This window comes from Hylobates moloch, unplaced genomic scaffold, assembly GCF_009828535.3.
Source record: "Hylobates moloch isolate HMO894 unplaced genomic scaffold, HMol_V3 SCAFFOLD_3, whole genome shotgun sequence".
Lineage (NCBI taxonomy): Eukaryota > Metazoa > Chordata > Mammalia > Primates > Hylobatidae > Hylobates > Hylobates moloch.
In genome coordinates, this window is record NW_026652278.1 from 130,398,438 (window position 1) to 130,425,452 (window position 27,015).

Genomic DNA, 27,015 nt, shown 5'->3' on the forward strand with positions numbered 1-27,015 from the left:
AAAAAAAAAAAAAAAAAAAAAAAAAAAAAAAAGAAAGGGAGATGCTGAGTACAGGAGGAAGGGCACCCTCCTTCCTGAGACAGGTGGTAAGGATGGATGTTGGAGTAAGTAAATCATCTGTAGCAAGGGGTCCAGGAATGGAGGGAATTCACAGCTCATGACCACGTCCTCTGTATAGAGGTATACTGGTTATCTGGTGAGAAGGGTGGTGAAGGCTGGAATTGATGCTAGAAAGTGGCCTAAAGAAAAATTGATAGACTACTGATCATAATTTAAAGATCAAGTGAGGCTGGAAAATGTAGTAGCATCAAGCCAAGGTTATGTGGAGTTTTTTCCCTCTAATACACTGAACACAAAAAAGCAACTATAAATTATGTTGATTTATGGTTTGGAAGGGCTGAGATTAAAAGCCATAGCATTAAAAGGGCAAGAAGGATGGGGGTGAGGCACATCATTAATTTCAATCTGCAACTTTCTGATAAGTATATACTGTCAACATGTATGTTTCCAAGTCTAGACTTTTTTTTTTTTCCAGACAGAATCTCGCTGTCACCCAGGCTGGAGGGAGTGCAGTGGCATCACCTTGGCTCACTGCAACCTCCACCTCCCAGATTCAAGAGATTCTTGTGCCTCAGACTCCTGAGGGGCTGGGATTACAAACATGCGCCACCACTCCCGGTTAATTTTTGTATTTTTAGTAGAGACGGGGTTTCACCATGTTGGCCAGGCTGGTCTCAAACTCTTGGCCTCAAGGAATCCACCCACCTTGGCTCCCAAAGTTCTGGGATTACAGGCGTGAGCCACCACACCTGGCTCCAAGTCTAGACTTTAGATGTGCTTATTCTCAAAGAGAAAAAAATTTCCAGTAGAGTAGCAGAGGTAGCTAGATAGCTCTGGTTTAACCCTGTTAGAACTGATTAAGAATCCAGCATAGAAGCAAAGTATTTAAGCATGTGACTTATATTCTCAGCAAATGTTCCTAAAATCAATAAATGTCTGACCTGAGTGTCTAATATGCTCAGCACTTGGGGAGAGGGGTAGGTATGGCATAAAATATAATCGTTGCTCTAAATGAGTATTATGGAAGACATGACAAACAAATGAAGTCACAGTGCAATAAACAAGATAATACAATTAAGTGCCAAAGCACTTAATATTGCTTTTCAAAGCTGAAATATTTTGGAAATGTTTTAAAAGGAGATAGAATTTGAGAGTAACTCCCAAATGGGAAAACAATCAAATGAGTTTTTCTTTGAGCTTTTGTATAAAAGTATCATCAATATATTTATGGAAAAGTTTAAAAGATTACAAAGGGAACTGTTATAAACAATCTCTGACCTTAGTATGTGATCAAATACACAATTAAAAGACAAAAAATATTATGTATAAGTTCATCTACATTTCTAAAACATGTAAAAATAGGTAACTTTTCTTTGTAGTAGAAAGAGCATTAAGATATGGAGTGACAGACAGTATTGAAATTACATAGTTTATGTAATCCTTCAGATACCTTAACTTCCTAATCTGTAAAAGGGTTAGAAGAGTAATTGTTCTTTTTATCCACAAAAGGTCTGATTGTGAAACAAATGGTTTGAAGTGTTTTACAAATATAAATTCTTTAAGTGCAGCCAACTAAAATACTAAATTCATTATGTTAAGCAGAACATTATAGTTCATCATTATAATTAGAAAGAAACTGGCAACATGCAGATATTTGCCAAATATTAATATAATGGAAGAAAACAGAAGTAGAATTTCTTCATGCAGTAGTTTGGAAGGAGAATAGAGATGTTTTATCACTTCTTAACTAAAACACTTCTATATTGGCTTTTAAATATTGTTTAAAATATCACCAGAGACCAAAACAGAAGATAAATTTCATTTCTATATTTCAGAAAACCTACTTGAATACACTTTGAAACAAGAGTACAACAAAATAGAATATACTTCAAATGTTGAATATACAAACTATTATAGTTCAAATCTGAACACTGGTATTTCCCTCATAAACTTCAACTAAAAAACAAAACAAAACAAAACAAAAAAAAAAGAAAGAAAGAAAACTCCAGGTATTAGAGCTACCTGACAAAAATTCATGCTGAGCCTGAACTTCCAAGTGACAGCAGAACTGAAAATGATATGTCTGCACAAATGCCAGGGCTAAGTGAGTGACACAGGCATGTTACAGCAAAAGGCCAGAGCCAACTGTTAATTTGTCCACAATTAAGAAACTGACAGACTTAAACTACCATATAAAATGTTACATGTAAATTCTATAACAATACTGTGCTAGGTACAAGATTTTTAAATTTTTTCTTTTAATAAAAAAGCTTTACACAAACAAGCCATTAGCTTATTTCAAGAAAGAAAACCGAAAATTAGTCTAAGGCCTTTGTTTTAAATCAGCTTAAGCTATATGATATATATATATGTATATATATATATATATATATATATAAAAAATCGCACTAGATCTTTTTTTGCTATCCTCTTTCTGAAGTTTTTGGGATCCATTCTTCAATTCACATTCTAAAATACCTATATTAGCAGAGTCTTCACATAGCACCAGTTAAGTGAGAACTGTGCGAACACAGTAATAATTGCTGGTATGCATATAAAATGCATCAAAAATTGCTATATGTAACAATGAGATTACCCATCCCAACCCCTCCCACTGAAAACTATATAACCTCTTACAGAATGTTAGTGTTCCAAGTCTTAGTGTAACTTGATATCGTAGTGAGCTGCTTGGTCCCTTTCAATCCTTTTTCTTATTGATGGGTTCAGTTGTTTCCTACTGTAAGAGGCAGTTTTCTGTCAGCATCTCAATATGTAGTTCATTTCCCACTGAAACATGGGATAGGTAATTTATTTCCAGTAAGTCTGATTGTTTTCGAATATGCATTAAAAATGTTTTAAAGTCTTCTTTGACTTTTCTTGATGACTTCCCTTGCAAATGTTTATGTCAGTACTGCCACTAACAGCCTGAAGTCCACGGTGGAGCTGCTATTTTATTTCTCACATGTCACTAGTCCTTCTGTTTTCATAGTTACAGGAAGGGCAATAGCTGAAGGCGCACTGACAACCACTACATGGGTAACTGTCTTATTTCCATCTGCTGGTTTTTCTTCTACTAGCTGCAAAGTTTTCACATCATGTTCTTGCTTTTTTGCCACCGCTTCCGATTTAACCTCTGGCCCCTTTATGACTGCACTGATAACTCGAGGAGGAGTCTGGCCAGATGCCTGCTGAGTAGGCATTGATAGTCTCATTACAGGTGTACCATGTGCTATTGAAACAGGGGTAAGTGCTCTCACAGCCAATGGGGTTCCAACAATGTTAATGCTTCCTGATCCAGTCAGATTTGACTTTGTCTGCAGTTGACACTGTGCAAGCTGTGTAGCTGGGATGGTAATAATTTTGGCAGGCTGCATGGTGATTTTGTCTCCATTTTCAGTAGAAGCTGGCATCACAGTAGGGATTGTCTGAATGACTACCTTTGGAGAGGTCGCTGTTGTTGGACTAGTGCTGGTTATTAATGGTGCACCTGCATTAACTGACTGAACTGCCACAGTTGAAATTTTCTGACCCAATGATGTCATTACAACAGGTACCTGCATTGCCACACGAACTGTCCTAGTACATTAGAAAGAAAAAAGCTGATTATATTTAATGTCAAATGAGAAAATAGGTCTCCTGGGTAAAAGATGAATACAAATCCAAAATGTGTAAAATTAGTGCTCCCTAATTTTACAGAGGTACTGGCAATCCCTGATGTTTGACACAAACATACCATGACACAAATATATTTTAAAAACTAAAGCCTACATTAAGCTCCATCGATAAAACCATAAAAACCAATTCAGGTTATTTAAGACATCTACTTTTTTTTTTTTTTTTTTTTTTTTGAGATAAGGTCTCAGTCTGTTGCCTAGGCTGGAGTATAGTGGTGCAATCTTAGCTCACTACAACCTCCAACTTCTAAGCTCAAGTGACTCTCCTGCCTTAGCTTCCTGAGTAGTTAGGACTACAGGTGTGTGCCACCATGCTCAGCAATTTTTTATTTTTATTTTATAGAGAGGAGGTCTCACTATGTTGCCAAAGCTTGTGATGACCTCCTGTCCTCAGGCAATCCTCCTGTCTTGGACTCCCAAAGTGCTAGGATTATAGGCGTGAGCCACTGAACCCAGCAAGACATCTACTTTAACAACAATAAAAATATAATTAAAACATCAAGCACTTTTCAAAGTCCTGACAACACTGGGTTCTTAGAACACTAATATTAAGCAAAAGGACATTTTGTTTTCACCACAGAGACTTTTTTAAAAAGTAAATACATTATAACTAATGGTTTGCTTCACTTACCTTGGAGCTGCTGTTGCTGACACAGATGCAGTGGTAGTAGGAGACCTGGATGAAGCATCGTGCCCAGGGGAAGTGATATTCACAACTCTAGCTACACCCTTCTCTGCTCTGGAGCAGTTTACAGGGGATGAATTTTTTCCACTGCGAACAGAGGATGCTGCTTTCAGGAGACTTTCTGCAGACAGTGACACTCGTTCTAATGATTTTTCATCAGTAGTTCCTGCTAAATCTTCATTACAGGTTTCACTTTTGTCATCATCTATGACCACTATGTTTTTGGGCATATCCTTGAACTGATATACAAGCCTCTGTCCTTCAACCTTTGCAAGAATTCCCCTTTGGTAGTAGTATCTGTAAGAGGAAAATGTACCAAATTAATCAAGTATATTATTTCTCCACCCCACTCCACCCCCGCCAAAAAGACCATGTACAGTGGATAGTAACAGAAAAATTCCCTTATCCCTAATAACAGATGAGAAAAAAACAAACTCTTACTGCCTAGACTGCTCAAAAGGTTACAAATTTAGAGTAGGAATCAAGTTGGAACCTGGGGCCAAGGTCCTACAAACTTAAGATCTATAAACTGGCTGAAAGTTCATTCTTTTTCTTAAAAGAAATAATTTACCTTACCATTGAATATTTTACTATACTGACAATGGTAGAAATTATTTTCTGAGTTACATAGGTTATAAAAACAAACTGATATTACTGGAAAAATTACCTAAGCCACACTTACTTAGTAGAGATATGCGAATACTGTCATAAACCATGTGTTCACTTAAAAACACCCTTAATTAGAAGAAGCCATGTACTTTACAACGGAAGAATTTTGTGGGTTTATCAAACTGATAATTTTTTTTTTTTTTTTTTTGGAGACAGAGTCTTGCTCTGTCGCCCAGGCTGGAGTGCAATGGCACATTCTTGGCTCACTGCAACCTCCGCTTCCTGGGTTCAAGCAATTCTCTTACCTCAGCCTCCCAAATAGCTGGGATTACAGGCGAGCACCACCAGGCCTGGCTAATTTTTATATTTTTAGAAGAGACAGGGTTTCCCCATGTTGGCCAGGCTGGTCTTGAACTCCTGACCTCAAGTGATCCGCCCGCCTCAGCCTCCCAAAGTTCTGGCATTATAGGTGTGAGCCACCGTGCCTGGCCAAACTGATAAAACTTAAGATAAATTTTCCTATCAACATAAATCCATTTATAACAAACTCCTAAAAACTAAAAAACTAACTATAAGAACCATAATTTGTTGAGGTTTAGTTTTTTTAAGCCTACAACTTCATAATTTCTATTAAGAAACAGTCCTAAGTACAAAAGCACATTTTCTCCAAAAATGAATTTTCCAATTATGTTAAAATTATAAGCACGTAGACCAAACTCCTATCTCCCCACCTACTTCCAAATCTAAGAAGCTCCTCTAGAATATCCCCCAAAGTTAAAAGTTGTAAAGGATTTTCAGCTTCTCTTTAAACAGCTAATAGACAATGTAAAGAAATACACAAATTTTGTTTGAATACTAGCTGAGTTTTTACCTCAAAGCTCGTCCCATGGTTTCATAGTTCATGTCTGGTTTGTTCTTATGCTTTCCCCAAAGCTTAGAGACAGCCTTTGAATCCACCAGCTTGAATATGCCTTTTTCTCTCTGAGTCCATTTAATATATCTGGGACAAGTATTTTTATCTTGAAGTAGATCTAAAAGAAACTCCCACAAATAGGTTGTGTTTCCTTTAAAAACAATGACAGACATTGATTAAAAATTCATTAACATAATTAAATACATAATTAAAAGCAAATAAAGTGTCCTTCATTGTAACATAAAAATCCTGAATATACTTGTTTCTACTTTTTTTTTTTTTTGGAGACAGAGTCTTGCTCTGTCGCCCAGGCTGGAGTGTAGTGGCACCATCTTGGCTCACTCCAACCTCCACCTCCCAGATTCAAGCAGTTCTCCTGCCTCGGCCTCCCGAGTAGCTGGGATTACAGGCACATTCCACCACACCCGGGTTTCACCATGTTGCCAGGCTGGTCTTGAACTCCTGACCTCAGGTGATCCACCCGCCTCAGCCTCCCAAAATGCTGGGATTACAGGTGTGAGCCACTGTGTCCGGCCTGTTTCTACTTTTAAAAAAAGGTATCCCCTATGTATGCTTACAGTTATGATGCTAAAATACAGGTTCTGGCTTTTATACTATTACACATCACCCTATCCTAGATTTGGAGTTCAGTAAAGGCAAAGGCATAATTGCTTAGGCAAAGTTAACCTGAATTAAACAGAATCAAATTTATTAGTTTATACAGATTTAAACTGAATAAATTTATTTACACCTTTCTTTATCATATGATAAGCCTAAATTCCATGATCAAAATTCATCAAAAGGTACTTAGTAATTTTATTGGATAGGCAAGCAAAATACAATGAAATGTGTAAAACTTTTAGGTGTCAGACCTAGGGTCTTTTTGTAAGAAACTTACTTTTCTTTGATTCACCTACAGGCATGAACTCTGAGGTGTATGTATTATAAGTGCAAACTACCCTCAACCCTTTAAGCGTTTTCTTATCATTTTCCTCTGTACTACCAGTCAATTAACACTTGATAGCAAAGAACATTACTGTTGGCTGGGTGTGGTGGCTCACACCTGTAATCCCAGCACTTTGGGAGGCTGGGAGGTGGGCGTATCATGTGAGGTCAGGAGTTCGAGACCAGCCTGGCCAACATGGTGAAACCCCATCTCTACTAAAAATGTAAAATTTAGCTGGGCATGGTGGCGCACACCTGTAATCCCAGTTACTTGGGAGGCTGAGGCATGAGAATCGCTTGAACCCAGGAAGCAGAGGTTACAGTGAGCCGAGATCGCACCACTGCACTCCAGCCTGGGTGACAGAGTGAAACCCTGTCTCGGAAAAAAGAAAAAAAAAAGAACATTACTGCCTCTAAAAACAGATTTAAAAAAAAAAATTTCTAATCGCTTTCTACTGATTACACCCAGTAGACAGAAGATAATGTTTAAAGGATTTCATTATATATACTTATATCTTAAAATCTGAGGTCCTAAAATGGAAAAATATGGTAATTCCTTAAAATTAGTCAAGTATTCATCAAATGTTAACTGTAACATTAGCTCTGGATCACACTACTAGTAAAATTTTAAAATGAGGAAATATTAGAATATTTCTGCAGAATAAAATGCTTATTCATCGCATACCATGCTTAAGGAGATGAATTTAAAACCTGGTCCCTGCCGGCCGGGCGCGGTGGCTCACGCTTGTAATCCCAGCACTTTGGGAGGCCGAGGCAGGCGGATCACGAGGTCAGGAGATCGAGACCACGGTGAAACCCCGTCTCTACTAAAAATACAAAAAAATTAGCCGGGCGTAGTGGCGGGCGCCTGTAGTCCCAGCTACTCGGAGAGGCTGAGGCAGGAGAATGGCGTGAACCCGGGAGGTGGAGCTTGCAGTGAGCCGAGATCGCGCCACTGCACTCCAGCCTGGGCGACAGAGCGAGACTCCGTCTCAAAAAAAAAAAAAAAAAACCTGGTCCCTGCCTCAAGGAATTTATAATTTAGTTGAGAAGGGAAAAGAAAGTAGATGACAAGTTAAACAATGTAGAAATAAATAACAATTTGAAACAATATAAGGTCTATCACAAAGCAATGCATAATTAATTATATTCCAAATAATCATAGAAAATATGTCTGTGGGATTCCAGGAGTGAAAATAAAGTGGACTGGGAGGCCATCATGAAGTCTTGGAAGATGGGCTAGGATGTGCATAAAAGAACAAAAAGGAATCTGGGCAAGTAAAATAAAAAACTTGATCCCAAAAAAGAAGAAAGTATCACACTCTTTTTTCCCTTATTAAGGAGGAGAGAGTAGTGGGCAGCAGTCATTAGAAGAGGCTTTTCAGATTGTTTTATTTTATTCCTTCATAACCTCTAGGTGCCAAGGTTCTTATTAATAGAAGAACAGAAGGCTGGGCAAGGTGGCTCACGCCTGTCATCCCAGCATTTTGGGAGGCCAAGGTGGGTGGATCACCTGAGGTCAGGAGTTCATGACCAGCCTGGCCAACATGGTGAAACCCTATCTCTACAAAAATACAAAAATTAGCCAGGCATGATGGCGGGTGCCTGTAATCCCAGCTACTCACGAGGCAGAAGCGGGAGAATCACTTGAACCCAGGAGGCGGATGTTGCAGTGAGCAGAGATCACGCCACTGCACTCCTGCCTGAGCGACAGAACGAGACTCCGTCTCAAGAAAAAAAGAACAGAAAAGAGTCCTGAGACGAAAAAGATAGGTCATCTGTAGGATTCCATGCACTATTCGTTTACTATCCTTAAATCCAGATCTAAGATACAGGCTATGTGGGAAGCTTCCAAAACAAGCTACCACTACCCCAACACCTTCAATCAAAGTACTGATGTTTTTTCTCTGGAATTTCACTTTCATTGTGGCTTTCCTTGAAAATCCAGTAAGTTTATTAATAACGCAGAGTTCAACCCATTATGCATCTACTGACCTAAAAAAGCTGACCTTTGGCCGGGCGTGTTGGCTCATGTGTGTAATCCCAGCACTTTGGGAGGCCGTGGCAGGCGGATCACCTGAGGTCGGGAGTTTGAGACCAGCCTGACCGACATGGAGAAACCCCATCTCTACTAAAAATATAAAAATTAGCCGGGCGTGGTGCCACATGTCTGTAATCCCAGCTACTAGGGAGGCTGAGGCAGGAGAATCACTTGAACCCGGGAGGCAGAGGTTGCGGTGAACTGAGATCACGCCATTGCACTCCAGCCTGGGCAACAAGAGCGAAACTCCATCTCAAAAAAAAAAAAAACAAATAAACAAACAAAAAAATGACTTTTAACTTTACAATGTTACATTTGTGTCTCTAGGACCCTATTACACCAGCACCACTACCTAAAAACTATTAAAACAAATCATGTATAATCTTCAGTTACATAAACATTTTTTTTTTGCATTTTTACTTTGTTCACATAGTAGTAAATGTGAGCAAAGATTTTACTCTACAAGAAATGTTCGTATAACACAGACAATGCCCTGTACATAAGGTTTCCATGTTTTGAATTAAACTCATCCAAAAGCCCTCAGATTATCTTTAAACACTCACTGCACCCATGTTGCCATCCCCAAGTTAAAATGAACAATTCTAAGGAGGCCAAGGCTGAAGGATCACTTGAGCCTAGGAGTATGAGAAATGAGAACAGCCTTGGCAACATAGGCGGACCCGTCACTACAAAAAATTTTCAAATTAGCCAGACATGGTGGTATGTGCCTGTGGTCCCAGCTACTTGGGAGGCTGAGGCAGAAGAATACTTTAGCCTGGGAGGCTGAGGCTGCAATGAGTTGTGATCATGTCACTGTATTCCAGCCTGGGTGACAGAGTGAGACCCTGTCTCTAAAGAAAAAAATTATTAAAAATTATATTTCTGGTTTTAGGGAAAACAGGATTCAGAAAGAGAAGCTTTCTTTACCAGGTAATAAGGAATTTGCCTATGACAAACATAATTATCACAGTTTTACAGAAGAAAAAACACTGGCTGGATTTCGAATACAGGTTTGAATGTAATAGCTTTAATTAATTATATTATAACACACCGCCTCAAATTTAATACAAGACTGAAATTGTAATGAGATGTGATTTTAACTGGTAAAAACTGGTCACAGTTTTTCTCCAGTGTTAGGCAAAAGATGTTCGAGTATAAGTGATGCCACTGAGGATAAGAATTATTTAAAAGACAACAGTAATAACTGTATATTTACAGTTTAGTTTTCTAATATTTACTGCTATGTAACTTTTAAAGTTTTCAATATAAATTAAAAGAAGAAACCTAAGATGTTAGAAGTGTACAACAACCAAAGACAAACAAGGAAATAAGAAAAGTATCCTAAGCCTCTCCCAAATTGGGTCACCAGTTCCTGAATAAGTGTTCAATGTCACCTTTTTTTTTTTTTTTTTTTTTTTGGCCTAACAAAATACCAAATTTCTTGGTAGGCTTACTGGTGACAATTTTTTTTTAACTAGACTTAATAATTTAAGTCAAACCACCTGATAAGGACAGAATAAATTTAAATATATTAATGTAAAATTTATCCAACTATTGAATATTGGTCTGAAAACACTTGTTCATGAAAGTGATACATTTTTGGTTATCAGATTGGCAGACAGAACACATCTAAAAGCACTACTGAAATGAGACTTTGTCAGAATCTGAGTGACAAGAAAATTAAAGGCCAGGTGCGGTGGCTCATGCCTATAATCCCAACACTTTGGGAGGCCAAGATGGGAGGATCGCTTGAGGCCAGGGGTTTGGGACAAGCCTGGGCAAAACAGGGGCACCCTGTTTCTACAAAAGATTTTAAAATTTAAAAAAAAAAAGGATAATAAAAAAGTAATAAAAATAATTTTTAAAAGAAATGTTACTTGAAATCATCTTACTCAACAATTTAGGAAGCACAGAATGGGGGAGGGTTTGGTGCTGTTTTCATTTTTAATCAGGATACACAAATTCTGAAGCAAAAATAGGCAAGGGGCAGTGGCTCATGCTTATAATCTCAGCACTCTGGGAGTGTGAGGCTGGAGGATCTCTTGAAGCTAGGAATTCGAGACCCGCCTGGGCAACAAAGCACAAGACCCCATCTCTTAAAAAAAAAAAAAAAATTAGCTGGGTGCGGTGGTGTGTGCATGTAGTCCCAGCTACTTGGGAGGCTATAAGCACAGCAGCGCAAGGCTGCAGTGAGCTATGGTCACGCCACTGCATTCCAGCCCTGTCTGTAAAAATAAGTCAATAAATAAGCAAAAACATGGTTTTGTTCTGAATTGTGAAAATTCTGAAAATTCTGAATTGTGAATTCTGAAAATTAAATTTAGCTCGCCTTGAATTCTTCTAAACAGTTAAGAAGTTATCTATCAGGCTAGGTGTGGTGGCTCATGCCTATAGTCCCAGCACTTTCAGAGGCTGAGGCAGAAGGATCACTTGAGCCTAGGAATTTAAGACCTGCCTGGGTGACATAGTGAGACCTCATCTATACAACAAATTAAAAAAAAAAAAAAAAAAATTAGCCAGGCATGGTGGCATGTGCCTGTGGTCCCAGCAACTCAGAAGGCTGAGGCGGGAAGATTGCTTAAGACCAGGAGGTCAAGGCTGCAATGTGCTATGATCACACCACCACACACCAGCCTGGGCAACAGAGCAAGACACTGTCTCACAAAAATAAGAAAAGAAAGAAATTATTAGAAATAAGGCTTAGTTGTAAACCCCTTTGAATTATGGGTAGCTATATATGAGGATGGGTGCTATTATCCCATAAGTCAATGGTTCTTAAGGAGGAGATGTATCAGACATCCTTAGGACTTTTTCCAAAAGTCCCTATATCCTCCATGATACAACTATGGCTACAGAATCTCTGTGGTGTAGAACTGGGCACAGATATTTTGAAAAAGCTCCCCACATGATGCTGATACATCCCTTATTAAGAACTATTACCAACGACAGTATTCTCATATGTGCATGTATTAGAAATAATTTTCTTACAAATACAAAAATGTCACCTAACTGAAAAAAAATCATCTCACTTCCAAAGCAACCCTCCCCAAATTACCTTTTCCTTCTCTTGGTTTCTTCTTTATACCTAACTCAGGAGACCCATTGGAAATTGGTGATTGCTGGGTCTTTGGTTTACGGCCAACTGAAAAAATAAGATATTGAAACCATACGTTGAAAACAAGAAAAATATCAGAGGCACGATTAGCAGATTTTCTGATTACACATTATTCATTTAAATGGATACTAATTTGTAGATGAATATACTCTGTATGAAAAGCTGCTTCTAAAAGGAGTATTACACTTTTGTATTTTAGATTACAGCAGTTAGTAGTAATCTCTGTCATACACATTGGCAGAGCCTTGATTGCCATATACATTGGTCAGAGCCTTGATTTGCCAATCTTTTTTTTTTTTTTTTTTGAGACAGTCTTGCTCTGTCGCCCAGGCTGGAGTGCAGTGGCATGATCTCCGCTCACTGCAACCTCCGCCTCCTGGGTTCAAGCAATTCTCCTGCCTCAGCCTCCCAAGTAGTTGGGACTACAGGTGCCTGCTACCACACCCAGCCAATTTTTTGTATTTTTAGTAGAGATGGGGTTTCACCATATTAGCCAGATGGTCTCGATCTCCTGACCTCGTGATCTGTCCGCCTCGGCCTCCCAAAGTGCTGGGATTACAGGCGTGAGCCACTGTACCCGGCCTTGCCAATCTTTTATATTAGTGTAGCAATAGAAACAAATCCTAGTAAAAACTTAATTTGTTTTCTGTCCTACAGGATGGTGAGAAACAGCTTTAGCAACTTATTGCAGAAGATCTGATAATTTGCAAAGCCCTTTGAACTCAAATGAGGAAAAGTAAAAAATATCAAACACTCTCTACTGCTTTGGATCAGTTAATTCACCAGAATGTAAGCATAAGTGTTTCAATTTCCCCACTTCCACATGCAGATACATTACAAGGCTAAAAAAAACTTCCAAGTGATTTCATATGTCTAATAAAGGTTTGTGTCCTTCCCTTTTGTTCCTCCTCATTTTTGCCGTAAGGCTCTCTCAGACAGACTAGCATCCACAATGAATAGAAAAAGTAAGGGCTATATACTTTTCTACACGAAAGAGGATTAAGCCTGAAATTAGTTATATTCAATGCCGAGCACAGATAGATGAACACTGGCAGGTGAGAGGCAGACTCAACAAATAAATTGGGAATACTTAAGTATGTTGTATTTTAAAATCAAATACATATATATACACACTCATAAATACACACTTTTTTTTTTTTTTTTAAGAGATGGAGTCTCACTCTGTCACCCAGACTGGAGTGCAGGGACGCAAACACAGCTCCCTACAGCCTGGGCTCAAGCAATCCTCCCACCTCAGCCCCCTAAGTAGCTGGGACTACAGGCATGCACCACCACGCCTGGCTCATTTTTGTATTTTTTGTAGAGACGGGTTTTACCATGTTGCCCAGGCTGGTCTTGAACTCCTGAGCTCAGGCAATCTGCCCGCCTCAGCCTCCCAAAGTGCTGGGATTATAGACACAAGCCACAGCACCCGGCCATATTTTAGGATCAATATATATTATTACTGATTTGGTGACTGTTCTACATCTGAGATTTCTGATGTCACTCTATTCTTCATTAGGAAGCATTAGATTAACTATATAAAGAGCTAATTAAAGCATCTTAACATCTGTATTTCAAAATGCACAGATACACTTTAGAATTTTGGTAATTGTAATCAAGAAGTCTGTTTTAACAAAAAGTAAAACAAAGTTCACTGGTCTCTGTTAGAACACAGCTTGATTACTCAATTTAAATAATATTTACACATGAATCAGACAGTAATAAAACTAATATCTTCAGCATCTTCTAAATTCTAGCACAAAAGCCCAACTTAGTAGAAAAGTTGGTGCAAAAAGGCTTATTTTCTCATAAAGCAGCACGTCCAAAGTCATGTTCCTTGATAAATTTCCTCCGTAGGAAAATGGGTTCTATAGTCATATTAAACTTTAGAACACCATATGCTATCTTCTCTTGGAAGATAGCAAGATCCACAATGCACATTAGTATATTAAAGGCTCTCAAAATAAAAAGAGGGACTGCTATTAAAAAAGAACCTAAGTTTGTATATCCCAAATGTACTTAACCACAAAAATATAAATAATGATACTCATGCTTCATTGTCTCCCTTATGGTAGTAAGTATAGACAGAATGGTTACATGTATTTTGTTTTTCTTTGAGACAGGGTCTCACTCTGTCGCCCAGCTGGAATGCAGTGGCATGATTATGGCTCATTGTAGCCTCCCAGGCTTAAGCGATCCTCCTGCCTCAGCCTCCCGAGTAGCTAGGACTATGGGCATGTGCCACCATACCTGGCTAATTTTTTTTTATTCCTCAAGATGAGGTCTCACTATGTTGCCCAGGCTGGTCTTGAACTCCTGAGCTCAAGCAATCCTCCTGCCTCAGCCTCCCAAAGTGCTGGAATTACAGGCCTGAGCCACCACACCCAGCCTTGTAATTTTTAAATGGTCACTAAGAGCTTTCACAGAAATAAATAAAATTGTATTAAACTGGCAAAGTATTTCCTGGTTTATATCATATCACATCCTGGCTCCCTACATGGCCCCCGTTTTTCATGGTGTTTTCCATCTTCTTTTAAATGTGGTTCTTTTAGGTTCTCCTGCCTCAGCCTCCGAATAGGTGGGATAGGGATGCAACACCAGGTGGTAATTTTGTTTTTTAGTAGAGACAGGTTTCATTGAACTCCTGACCTCAAGTGATCCACCCACCTCAGACCCCCAAAGTGCTGGGATTACAGGCGTGAGCCATCATGCCTGGCATTAAATCTAAACAAACATTTCTTAAGTATTTTGTGACAGCTCTCATTGGATGCAACCAGCCAGGTGCTATAGCAGGCTGTGGGTAAATAAGGCTATTTATATGTATGCCTTTTGTTTTTAAATGCTAACATCAGGAAGTAATTCTTCCTCCTAAATTCTCTCATGTATACCTCTCTTGAGATGCATATAATCTACATGTATTGCAAGTGGGAAGACACTGTCTTATTCTCATCTCCCTTACAACAATGACCACAGAATGGTACACACCGTGGCAATCTGAAACACTGTATTTAATGAAGAAAAGAAAATACCATTATTTCAAACCCACCTTTATTTTTGCATTTTACTCTAAAATGTGAAGAGTTAAGAAAAGAAAGGAGAATTAGATGAGTACCCAATTACTTAGAATGTCATTTCTTTCCAATTTTACCTTTGATTTCAACAGAAAAAGACCCACTTACTGCCCATTTCCTCATGATGTTGAAAATGTGCTACTGGGATGAAGGGAGCAGAAATTTCAGCAGGAGTCAAATAGTAAGTGGAAATGCTCTTTACCCACTGGTGAGTTTATGTCAATCAGAAGTCTCTATCAGCAATCTTAGTGTTTCAAAGCAGAAGGTATAAGGTAAAAATAGCATGATATATAATAAATATGAATATTGTATATAGTATGATATAAATGATATATATATTCAGTATGACTATATATATCACTGTTTGTTTAGCTTTTTTGAGATACGGTCTTGCTATGTTGCCCAGGTTGGCCTCAAACTCCTGGGCTCACGCAATCCTCTCACCTCCTGAGCAGCTGGGACTAAAGGCGTGCCTGGCTTTTTAAAAAATATCCATGAAAGCAAGGGAAGACAAGTCTTTGTAAAATAAAGAATAAAATGTTGTGCGTGTTTTTGTTTTTGTTTTTTAAGTAACCAAGTACCCATAAAAGGATCAACAAGGAGAAGATGGAGTAAGACAAGGTGCAGGGAATCTCTGATCTGCCTTCTGTGTGTCGAACACTTGTTAAATATCATTGTCAGGCAATTATCCTCAAGCCTTACATACTAACTCCTTTAAACAGTATGAGTATGTTAAAACACTAAATTTAAAATCTTAATGTTGATTCTTTGAGAATATGTGGTTAAGATAACATCAATCTTATATCTATAGCATATACCACTTTCTATGTCCCTTGATGAGGAAAAAGAGAAAAATTTTCACCTGCCTTCTCAGAAATGTATAAATATAACTCTACCTTTTTTCTTTTTCATTGGTTCATGGTTATCTGGTGATGTTGGAATAGGAGAGGTATCCATGGGTTCAGACTCTTCAGTTGACACCTCCACTACAGTTTCTGTAATGACATCTGGCCTCATAGCAGCATGGATAAATTCTGGAGTTGATACACAAGGAGGAACAAACACTTCCACTATAAAAAAAAGTTGAAAAATTAAAATTTCCCACCCCCATCAATGTTTCTCACGTGGACAGTTCAATATTTAGAAGAGGTGAGGTTTATTAAGAATTAATCAAAGCAGGATAAGAGCTTAATACTGAAGAAGTTAATTTGCTGAATATTCAATATGATTTAAACTACACGAGGAAAATAAATGCACGGAAAATCAACTTAAAGGGAAAATGTTAATCCTCTGGGTAACGCAAGGACCATGAGTAGTCACTCCACTCTTTCACACTTATACTTTCAAACTCATTGTGGAAAAATTCTAAATTATTCTAACAGTTGTGAAAACATTTGAAAATAATAGTATAATAGTGAGTTAGTTAATAATTACTTTCCATCCACATATCCATCATTATTTTTTTTAACAGGTAATATATGCATGTGGCTCAAAATTTGAAAGATTTATAAATATGTACTCAGTAAAACATAAGCACCTATAGTTCATTTTAGAATATGAAAAGGAAAACTTGCTCATTACAGACAAGAAATATATCTTTCAGTATTTAAAGTTTTATTTAATGTAAGAGTCCTGATGTTTTAGTCACTGAAACAGTACGTACAGATTGTTATCTGGTATTCTAGTACATAAAATAATGTTGCTCTGGCTTCCTTCTAATATGCACAAATAACCAAGATATGACATTTCTATTTCAATTAAGAGATACAGTTAATACATACTATCTTAGATTAATAGATTGATCAAAAATGCTGCAAATTTATTCTCATATCTCTGAGTAATACACAGGATTCTATTCAAATTAAGAAGTATGGTTGCTCTTATTGTAAATCCCAATGAGAAGGTGAGCCAGTCTTTTTGTATCAAGTCAAATTAACATTTGGGCATTAAATTAAAATTAGGAAAAATCAGAATTGGACAAAATGACTATCAAAGTTGTTCTTAAAGACTAAGAGGGACCACAAAAAAATAAAAACTCACACTCTGAAGGATGTTGAAAAAAATGGCAAAAGCTCCCCTCTCTCTCTACCATGTGTGGTTCTCTGGAGTTACTGCCTATTTATCATTGAATAAAGGATTGAACGTGGTCCTAACAGGCAACTGCTCCCATCTATCATACTCTGAAGGACAATGAAGGCTTATAACTTGCCCAGAGTTAAGGAAATAGACATGACTGTATAAATAGCTATTTAATAAGTATTTGTCTATCTATAGTGGGTATTTTCTGTATCATTTGTTATGAAAATTAAGTATTTAAGACTCGGAGGCCTTGACAAAGTTCAATTACTGCTGTCATATATTCATGTGTAATATACCTTTGAGAATTCCCAACAATTCCATTGGATTAAAAAAAAAACAAAACTTTATTTTAGACATATGAAGTAGTATGACACGTTTAACATAAGAATGAACAGTTTACATACCAGGACTTCTTGAATCCCTCAAGCAGGTAGGAGATTCCATATGAAGCAGGGCTTCAGCAGCTTCAATTGTCTTATCTGTACAGTGCGCATTACTGCTATGAACTGATGCTTCCACTGGAGGAAAAATAAGTTCTACTCAATTAAAAATACACGAAACACATGACTAAAACATATTACTAAGAAATAAACATATTCACTCCTGAAAGAGAAATGAAAAATAAATAAAGATAAAATAACACATGAGTAATTCTAAGCCGCTGATATCTATTCGTCTATATAAACTACAGAAATAATTTTTAAAAAGCTAGGATCTACATTTTATAAAATGAATACTGACATAAAATGAATGTTGATTATAAAGTAACCAATGACATTGATTAGAAATTACTGAGAAGTTAGCCAGGCATAGTGGGTCACACCTGTAATCCCAGCACTCTGGGAGGACAAGGAGGGTAGACCTTGGTCAGGAGTTGAAGACCAGCCTGACCAACATGGTGAAACCCCGTCTCTACCAAAAAATACAAAAATTAGCTGAGCATGGTGGCACATGCCTGTAATCCCAGCTACTTGAGAGGCTGAGGCTGGAGAATCGCTTGAACCCGGGAGGTAGAGGTTGCAGGGAGCCGAGATTGCACCACTGCACTCCAGCCTGGGAGACAGAGTGAGACTCTGTCTCAAAACAACAACAACAGAAGAAATTACTGAGAAGTTTTTGAATCTTACTCAAAGGAAAACAAAGAAAGATCCTTGAAATTTGAACCCTGCATCAATTTTAGGCCAATACTAACTTGTGGGAAGGGAGGAAGGGTCAGGGAGAGGCTGGTTGTAGATTAACAACCCTGTGAGGGCAATTATATATTTTGACATATTGCCATTAAAGCCAGGGCACCTAACAGAATCATGCTGCGCTAATTTAATCAATTAATTCAATTCTTACAGACCCTCTTGAATGACTGAGTAGAGTATGCCCTCCATGTCCAAGGGTTCCGCATCAGCAGATTCAACCAACCTCAGATTGAAAATATTGCGGGGGGGCCGGGCGTGGTGGCTCACGCCTGTAATCTCAGCACTTTGAGAGGCCGAGGCGTGCAGATCATGAGGTCAAGAGATTGAGACCATCCTGGCCAACATGGTGCAACTCTGTGTCTATCAAAAACATAAAAATTAGCCAGGAGTGGTGGCGGGCACCTGTAGTCCCAGCTACTTGGGAGGCTGAGGCAGGAGAATCGCTTGAACTTGGGAGGTGGAGGTTGCAGTGAGCCAAGATCACACCATTGCACTCCAGCCTGGGCGACAGAGTGAGACTGTCTCAAAAAAAAAAAAAAAAAAAAAAACTAAAAAAAAAAAAAAAAAAAAAAGAAAGAAAAAAATATTGCAGGGGAGGGGGAGGCAATAAAAAAATACAACAATTAAAAATACAGTGTAAATACTACAGCATTTTGTATAAGGGACTTGATTGAGCATTCTAGGATTTCAGTATCTGCCAGGTGGGGGAGGCATCCTGGAACCAATACCCCAGGTATACTGAGGGACGACTATACTCTCCAGGCAGGGCTGCCTAAAGATGGATAACAACATGCATTATATTTACTGCCAGAGTACTTGGGAACTTTCTTTATAATTAACCTTGCTCTCTTCAGAGCCTCAGTGGGTTTTAACCTAAGACTTTTTCTTAGAGTTTATTCTTCCCATGAAGCCTTCAAATTCTACCACCCTTTGTATCTCTCTTCTTCTAGCACTTCCTTTATGCTTTGCTGATTATGTTACTTGTAAAACAATGTGTACAGCAGTCAGTGGTTTGGGCTTTCAGGTCCAACAGCTTGGGTTCCAGTCTCTGCCACTTATTTCTGTTACCGGAGGTAAGCAACTTAATCTCTCTCAGAAACTTCAATTTCCCCTTTCATAGAGCAAGAATATGATAATTTCTTATCATTCCTGTAAGATTATAAACTTCTTGAGGTCTGGGGGGCTAGCTTAACCTATCTTTACATATGCCATGGTTCCCAACACAGACCATTCATGGAGCGGACATGCGGATTTTTTTTTTTTTTGAGACAGAGTCCGCTCTGTTGCCCAGCTGGAGTGCAGTGGCATGATCTAGCTCACTGCAACCTCCACCTCTCAGGTTCAAGTGATTCTCCTGCCTTAGCCTCCTGAGTAGCTGGGATTACAGGCACACGCCACCACGCCCGGCTAATTTTTGTATTTTTAGTAGAGACGGGGTTTCACCATGTTGGCCAGGCTGGTTTCGAACTCCTGACCTCAGGTGATACACCCGCCTCAGCCTCTCAAAGTGCTGGGATTACAGGCAAGAGCCATCACACCAGGCAGATACTTCTTTTATGTACTGAATTAAGGACAACCCACTGATCTTACAAGAAAATCAGCAATTCAAGAACAAATTTTATTATCTTAATAATATATTAATTTCACATCCTGACTTAAAATATTGAACAGTTAACTTAGTAAGACGTTCTGAAACATGAATATTTAAGAGTGTCTAACTTGACAGATTTTTTTTAAGATGTCCCCTAAAGGAACTAAAAGTAAATGTTTATACAAATTTCATAAAGTCATATTACAAATTCATAAGCACTACACACTAACGATATGAATCTTTTAAAATTGTTTCCAGGAAACTTTTAATTAGAGGAAAAAATCCAGTTCGTCTCAAAGTTCCCTAAATGCTAAAGCCTCAGTCTTAAACAACAGTCATTTGGAAAGCATTTATTTTAAAAATCCAATGACTGTTTTACCACCTGTTGCACATCATCCACAAGGTACTGGGTCTCTCCAGTTGCTCTTTCCATTTATGGAAATCTGTTCAAAGCTAAATGGTTCCAGAGAGGCAGCCAAACCTCTAAGTAAATCTATCTTTAGGTGACCCTGCTTACTCTTATCTGCAGCTTCACTGAAGCAAAGGATTCAATCAGCCTGTGTAGCTCAACTTTAAGAAAACTTAGCATTATTAAGTATAAGACATATTATCATTCTCAATTACTGTTTTCAAAGTGCCTCCCTACAATACTCACATACACTAAGAAAAAAAAAACTTGAAAAGCAAATTTTCCAGTTTTTAAAATTTATTCTAGCAAGCATTCTCTTTAAAGTCTGCTTGTGTTGCAATTTAGCTCTTGTCTTAGGTGCTATTAATAAACTATGCTGGGTAAACTAATTCCTTATGTAATTGTATTAAGAAACACCCTAAAACTTTACCATATTAAAATCAGAGCTTCAAGTATTCAATAATAATACAGCAAGAGAATTTTACCAGATTTTTTAATGTTTCAAGTTATAAAAAAAATGAAATTTGCCTAACAGTTACATATTACATGCCCTGAATTCTTACGTAGTTTGAGGCACATTTTCAAAACCATGATTTTGTGTTATTAAAATTGTTATGTCAATGCAAGTTACTTCTTCAAGGTGTAATTCTTGCACATATTTCTGATCTCAACTTCCCCTTCCCCCGTAAAATTCAACATATTATATCTCAGAAATATTTTATATTTACAGAGTAAAATACATACACGTAGAATCATACTTTAAATTTACGATGACAACATAAAGCACCTAAGACAAGAGCTAAATTGCAACACAAGCAAACATAAAACACGCATAAATTACCTATGAAGTTATCAGCCAGAAGATCTAATACTCTATGTACAACTGACAAATGGTTGCTGACATTTACCATGTCCCCAGACCCTGTGCTATAAACCTGACAGAAGTGTGAACAGATCTCTGGCCTCATGAAGCTTATACTACTATAGGCTGGGCATTGCCTTATCCAAAATGCTTAAGACCAGAAGTGTTTCAGATTTCGAATTTAAAAATATATATATCTGCACTATATATTTCCAGTTGAATATCCCAAATCTAAAACTCCAAAAGGCTTTAATGAGCATTTCCTTTGAGTGTCACATCAGTGCTCAGTTTTGGATTTTAGAATGCTCAATCTACAGTTCAGAGAGCATCAAAAACATAAATGGAAAATATTTCAGAACTAAATAAAAATGTAAAATAAACTTACTTTGTAAGTTACAAGCATGTTAAGAGGAACACTGATTACTTTTTTGCTGCTTACTAATTTTATCTCTTGTCATTTTTATTTACTAAGTAAAATAATGCAAAACACAAAAATCTAACAGCCTGTTCTCAGATCAATTTACAATAATGTACTAATGCCGGTTTCCAAAACTTACACATTTTGTAAAAGTGAGCACTATCTTTTTATTTTTCTTTACATAAGTCAAGTAACTTTTGACAACAGAAATTTAAGAAATATTTCTCCTACTTGTTTCTGTAATTCAAAAAAATACTGTTTTGTTCAGATCAATAATTCAAATAAAATTTCAACTATAATTTTGCACATTTCTTAAGAATAAGCATGAATTTAACAGTGTTGTGCAATCAAAGTAAGCAAGCTACAAGCAAGAGCTGAAAAGTAGAATTCCTTATCTTACTTAAAACTTGACTTACTGGTATCTTTCTGTATCTATGAAATTTATGGAAGGAAAAAATAAATAACTCATTTTAAAAATAGAAACAATGAAGCTAAAGGTAGTCTGACAGGTATCATTTTCTAGTCACCACTGGTAGTGGCTATTGCTGGTCAATCCCCCTTGAAATAAATTTCAAGAACTGTTCTACTTTTTATTACAGTACCAAAAATAATATTTGCTTGTACCTTCATTTAATATTGGTAAATATCTTCTTGTTCCATTTCTATCTTTCTAATCAACTAGTGTTTGTATGGTACTGCAGACTATTCCAGACTCACTCAACAGCTGTTACAAAATACCAAACTTGGTAATTAAGTCTGACAAGAGGCATACCTCTCAGCTTTGCATAAGAGAATGCTGGCAATGGATCTAGTTCATAAAAATGTTCTCAAGTCAAAAATAAAATTGAGTAGCAATTTAGTTTGAGAGCAGTGAAAAAAAATTAGAAAACACTTCATTAGGTGATAGTGGTATTCTCCTATAAGCAACACTATAAACTAATAGTACAAGGTCTTCAGTCAACTGCAGAACCCGATTTACCACTACTTATCCTCTAATGCCCCAAAGCTATACCAGTAATAGGTAAATGAAGAATACAAATGAATGCAATGAAAAGGGGGAAAAGGTATTAAAGGTCTGGAATACTCCATCTTTACCTTTTCCCCCTTGACCTTTTAATCAATATACTTGCATTATAAAGTATAAAAAGGAAAAAGAATGGCAATTCTTTTTTTTTTTTTTATACTCTCGAAGGGGGAGAGCGAACTGCCCTCTGCAAGATGAGATCAGCCAGAAATTATTTTCTAAACCAGAGTTGTCTGATAAAAATAAAAGCCACTATAATTTTAAATTTTCCAGTAGCTACATTTGTAAAAGCACAAAGGTGAAATTAATACCTTCATTTAACCTAGTACATTCGAGATATTTTTATTTCAATGTGTAATCAATATAAGGAAGTTTTCCACTGCTTGTTTTTAAGTTTAAATTAATTAAAATTAAAAATTGAGTTTCTTAGCTACATTTTAAGTACTCAGATACATGCGGCTAGTGGCTACCATACAGTACAGACCTAAACAACACTGTAATTCAGCTATCCTCCAACCTTTTTTTATCAGAGGACACTTTTACACTCAAAATGCTGAAGACCTCAAAGAGATTTTATCTGTATTTATCATATTTGAAATTACAAAGAAAACTTCAAAATTATTAATTCATTTAAAATAATACACCCATTACTGCAACCATAAATAATATTTTTTATGAAAAATAACTGTTTTTTGAGACAAGGTCTCGCTCTGTTGCTCAGGCTTGAATGCAGTGGCATGATCATGGTTCACTGTAGCTTAGACCTCCTGGGTGTGATCCTCCCACCTCAGCCTCTCAGGTAGCTGAGACCACAGGCACGCACCAGCACACCCAGCTAATTTTTTTATTTTTATTTTTAGAGACGGGGGTCTCACTATGTTGTCCAGGCTGGTCTCAAACTCCCAGACTCAAGAGATCCTCCTGCCTCGGCCTCCCAAAGTGCTGGGATTACAGGCATGAATCACCATGCCTGGACAAAAATAACTTTAAAAAAACAAAAAGTAAGTAGCTTTTTTACATTTTTGCAAATCTTATTATACTTGATTTAATAGAAGAAGGCAGCTGAATTCTCCTTCCTCTTTCAATCTATTGGAATAACCCATCTATACATAGCTCCTAACTCCTCTGTACACTTTTGAAAGTGACAAGGCAAATAATGTCTTAGTATTATTTTCAAAACAGTTTTGTCTTTACAGATCCTGTGAAAGGCTCTTGGGACTCCCAGAATCCAGGTCAGAGAGTTTGGTTTTTGAGAAGCGCAGCTGTAATTCATCATCAACTGTAACTAATAACAACCAAATTCTATCCTCATGCTTATATAAGTTTTAGCTTCTAAACATAAACATCAGTGTGTAGATGACAAATTATGATTCTAGCCTAGGAGCTGTGGCTCACGCCTATAATCTCAGCACTTTGGGAGGCCAAGGCGGGTGGATCACCTGAGGTCAGGATTTCAAGACCAGCCTGGCCAACAAGGTAAAACCCCATTTCTACTAAAAATACAAAAATTAGCCAGGCATGGTGGCTCACACCTGTAATCCCAGCTACTTGGGAGGCTAAAGTGGGAGAATCACTTGAACCTGGGAGGCAGAGGTGAGCCAAGATTGTGCCACTGCACTCCAGGCTGGGTGACAGAGTGAGACTCCATCTCAAAAAATAAAACAAATATAAAAAAAAGAAAAATTATGATTCTGTAAGTAAAACAGTATTTGTCTACTCACAGATAAACAGTTTTTAAAAAGCTTTTCTTAAGCATTTCTTTGCATCCTTTTGAACATTTTGCAATAGATGACACAAGGAATCATTTTAAACAATTATCAAACATGAGGAATTATTTTAAATAGTTATCAAGAACATTCGGATGCCTGCCCTTCTCCACCAACCAAATTTGTTTCTGAAATAGTTTGATGTTGAATGATTCTGATTGGCTATTTAGACACTGACTGATGTGACCATGTAACTCAGTTTTTATATGAATTTTAGTACCAATGCTGCAATGAACTGTGAAGGGTAATTTCTTAAATTCATTTTCAAATGAGCTTTTTAAAAAGAAAACTAGTGTTATTCCTTGAGTTTCATTTTAATGCATCTATTCACATACTGCTTTTAACTTCTTTTCATACTGCTAATTTTTTTTTCAATTTGATCTTTTCAAGATTGAGACTACATATTCCAATTTACAGTAAATCAGAAATGAGATTTTCAATTTCATAATGAACTTTAATAAAATAGATTTGTTTTGTCAGTGAAAATATTTAGGCTAAATTTCCAGCAAAATTTCACCTTCATTTAATAACTGCATTGTTGACCAAAACTTCTGGTTACCTTATTTCGCAAATGTAAAAAAAATAAATAAATAAAATAAGAAAAGACAAAGGAAAAAGTCAAGGAAGGTATACTTGAGAATAAGGCAGAAATCTTCCAGAAAAATCCAGACTGTTCATACACAACACTTTCACATAAATACTAGGAAAGTAATAATGCTAGACATTTGTTTTTCCTATATTAAGCTATATACACTAGAAATGAGCCTAAATTATTAAATATACTATATTACAGACTTAAACATACGAAGAGCCTCAAGTTCCAATTTGGCACACATTTTTATTTTCAAAGACTGGATAAAAGAAGTTAACCTAACAATTACATAATGAACTTATAGAAATATTTACTCACATGGTGTAATATTAGAAAAAAAAAAAAAAACTCCAAAGAGAAGCCCTACCTTTCCATTAAGTATTTCCAAGCCACTTATTTTAGAGCTTTAAGTCATTAGAAATCATCTAGTCAACCCTGTCTTCTTAGAGAAAATGAAGCCCTAAAGAGGTTAAGTCACTAGCTAGTTTAGTGACAGCTAGATATAGATCCTCAACTCTTCAGGGTCAAGGCTCGTTCTCATACATCATATTGTCCATGAAAGTATTCTAAAGTATGTCGAGTCTTTACTACAAACATACTTTGTAAAATGACAGTGAGTTTTAATAAATAAGCTTATTTATTTCATCCTTTACTCAAACTGACAGCATAAATGTTTATAGCTAAAAGAATGCATACATGATACTTAACGCCTCTCAAGGAAGAAAATAAAAGCAAAAGTATATTCGAGCTTAACATGTACCTTAACAGGTAGCAACAGTGGTAATATTACGTGTTATATACTTGCTTAGAAACAAGTTATGCTGAAAATATTAACCTAAAGCTTATCTCCTCTAGAAGTTGTATAAATATCATTCTACACTAATCATCAACCCATTATAGCAATCGCTGGAGCTATTTTTTACATTTATACATTATATAGATTTTCACCTGTCTCCCGAGACTGTAAAATCTTTGTGAGGAAGAATTCTCTGCCACACTTGATGACTTCCCTCAAGGAGATAAAAAGGTATTCTGTCCATTATACAAATACAAACTTTAGAAACATTATCCTACCAATGCTATTGAAAATTGGCAGCAATAAAAATTTAGAGTCATGATTCCTAATCTTCTGGGCCATCTTTCCTCCCCAACTTTTAACACACTGAATAAACCTTGGGTAAATGAGCAAACCTCTCTCAAGTTTCCTTCTAAAATAAGGCTTGTAAGGGAGCTTCAGATTACATGAACATAATTGGTGACATAACTTGAAAATAACTGTACGTAAAACATATTCTTTACAGAACATTATTACCATAAACTTTAAGATTCGTATATAGTACAGAAATGCAGTAGAGCTGGAAAACAGCACTTATCTTTTTAAAATCCCTTATCAAAAGAAGACAAAACTTTTGTCTTTTCAAACCAAAGACAGTCTTTTATATATACACTCCAAGGAAAATATCTACAGGCCATATTCAGTTTCACTGGTAATTCCAAAAGCTTACGAAAAAATAGTTTCCAATGGCAAAGTGAAGCGCTCCTACCTTTACAGTATTTTTCAAAGTTTTGATGCAAAGGCATTCTAAGGTTCTTTCCGAGTGTTCGCAGCCACTGGAAACAACATCTCTTGAACTGTACATATTCAATATTCACAGAAATATCATTGACCCAACAACTTCACATATCATTAGTACCAATAACATAAAGCCAAAAATTCCATCCCTTAATTCATATTGTAGTAATGGACAATATATACAAAGGAATCAAGTTCTCATTGTGCTCTCTTACTAAAACTTAAGTTCTTGTTCTGACCAGAAAGCAACTGTCAAACAGATGTGTTTTAATCACTACACAGTAAACTGTACTTTCCTTTGGAACCTCTGAAATACATATTTTTACATTTTATAGAATAAAAGACTGGTCACCACTGTATGGTATTCAATACGTACATATTATTTCAGACTTTGT

The 27,015-nt window shown here is 36.9% G+C and overlaps 1 protein-coding gene across 16 annotated transcripts in view; it reads right to left on the reverse strand.

The window, feature by feature from the left end:
- Nucleotides 1–1,872: 1,872 nt before the first annotated feature.
- Nucleotides 1,873–27,015, reverse strand: part of ELF2 (E74 like ETS transcription factor 2) — a 134,435-nt gene continuing 109,292 nt past the window's right edge. For 9 of the 16 annotated variants that reach the window (XM_032147301.2, XM_058436762.1, XM_058436763.1 and 6 more), the window contains 6 exons: nucleotides 17,600–17,713; nucleotides 16,013–16,186; nucleotides 11,983–12,069; nucleotides 5,900–6,092; nucleotides 4,366–4,716; nucleotides 1,873–3,636 (listed from right to left, as the gene is read on the reverse strand). In XM_032147301.2, coding sequence (XP_032003192.1) covers nucleotides 3,012–3,636; nucleotides 4,366–4,716; nucleotides 5,900–6,092; nucleotides 11,983–12,069; nucleotides 16,013–16,186; nucleotides 17,600–17,713 — 1,544 coding nt within the window. In that variant the 3' untranslated portion in view covers nucleotides 1,873–3,011. The remainder of the gene's footprint in view (nucleotides 3,637–4,365; nucleotides 4,717–5,899; nucleotides 6,093–11,982; nucleotides 12,070–16,012; nucleotides 16,187–17,599; nucleotides 17,714–27,015) is intronic. The other 7 variants (XM_032147331.2, XM_032147340.2, XM_032147359.2 and 4 more) reach the window with 3 other exon arrangements.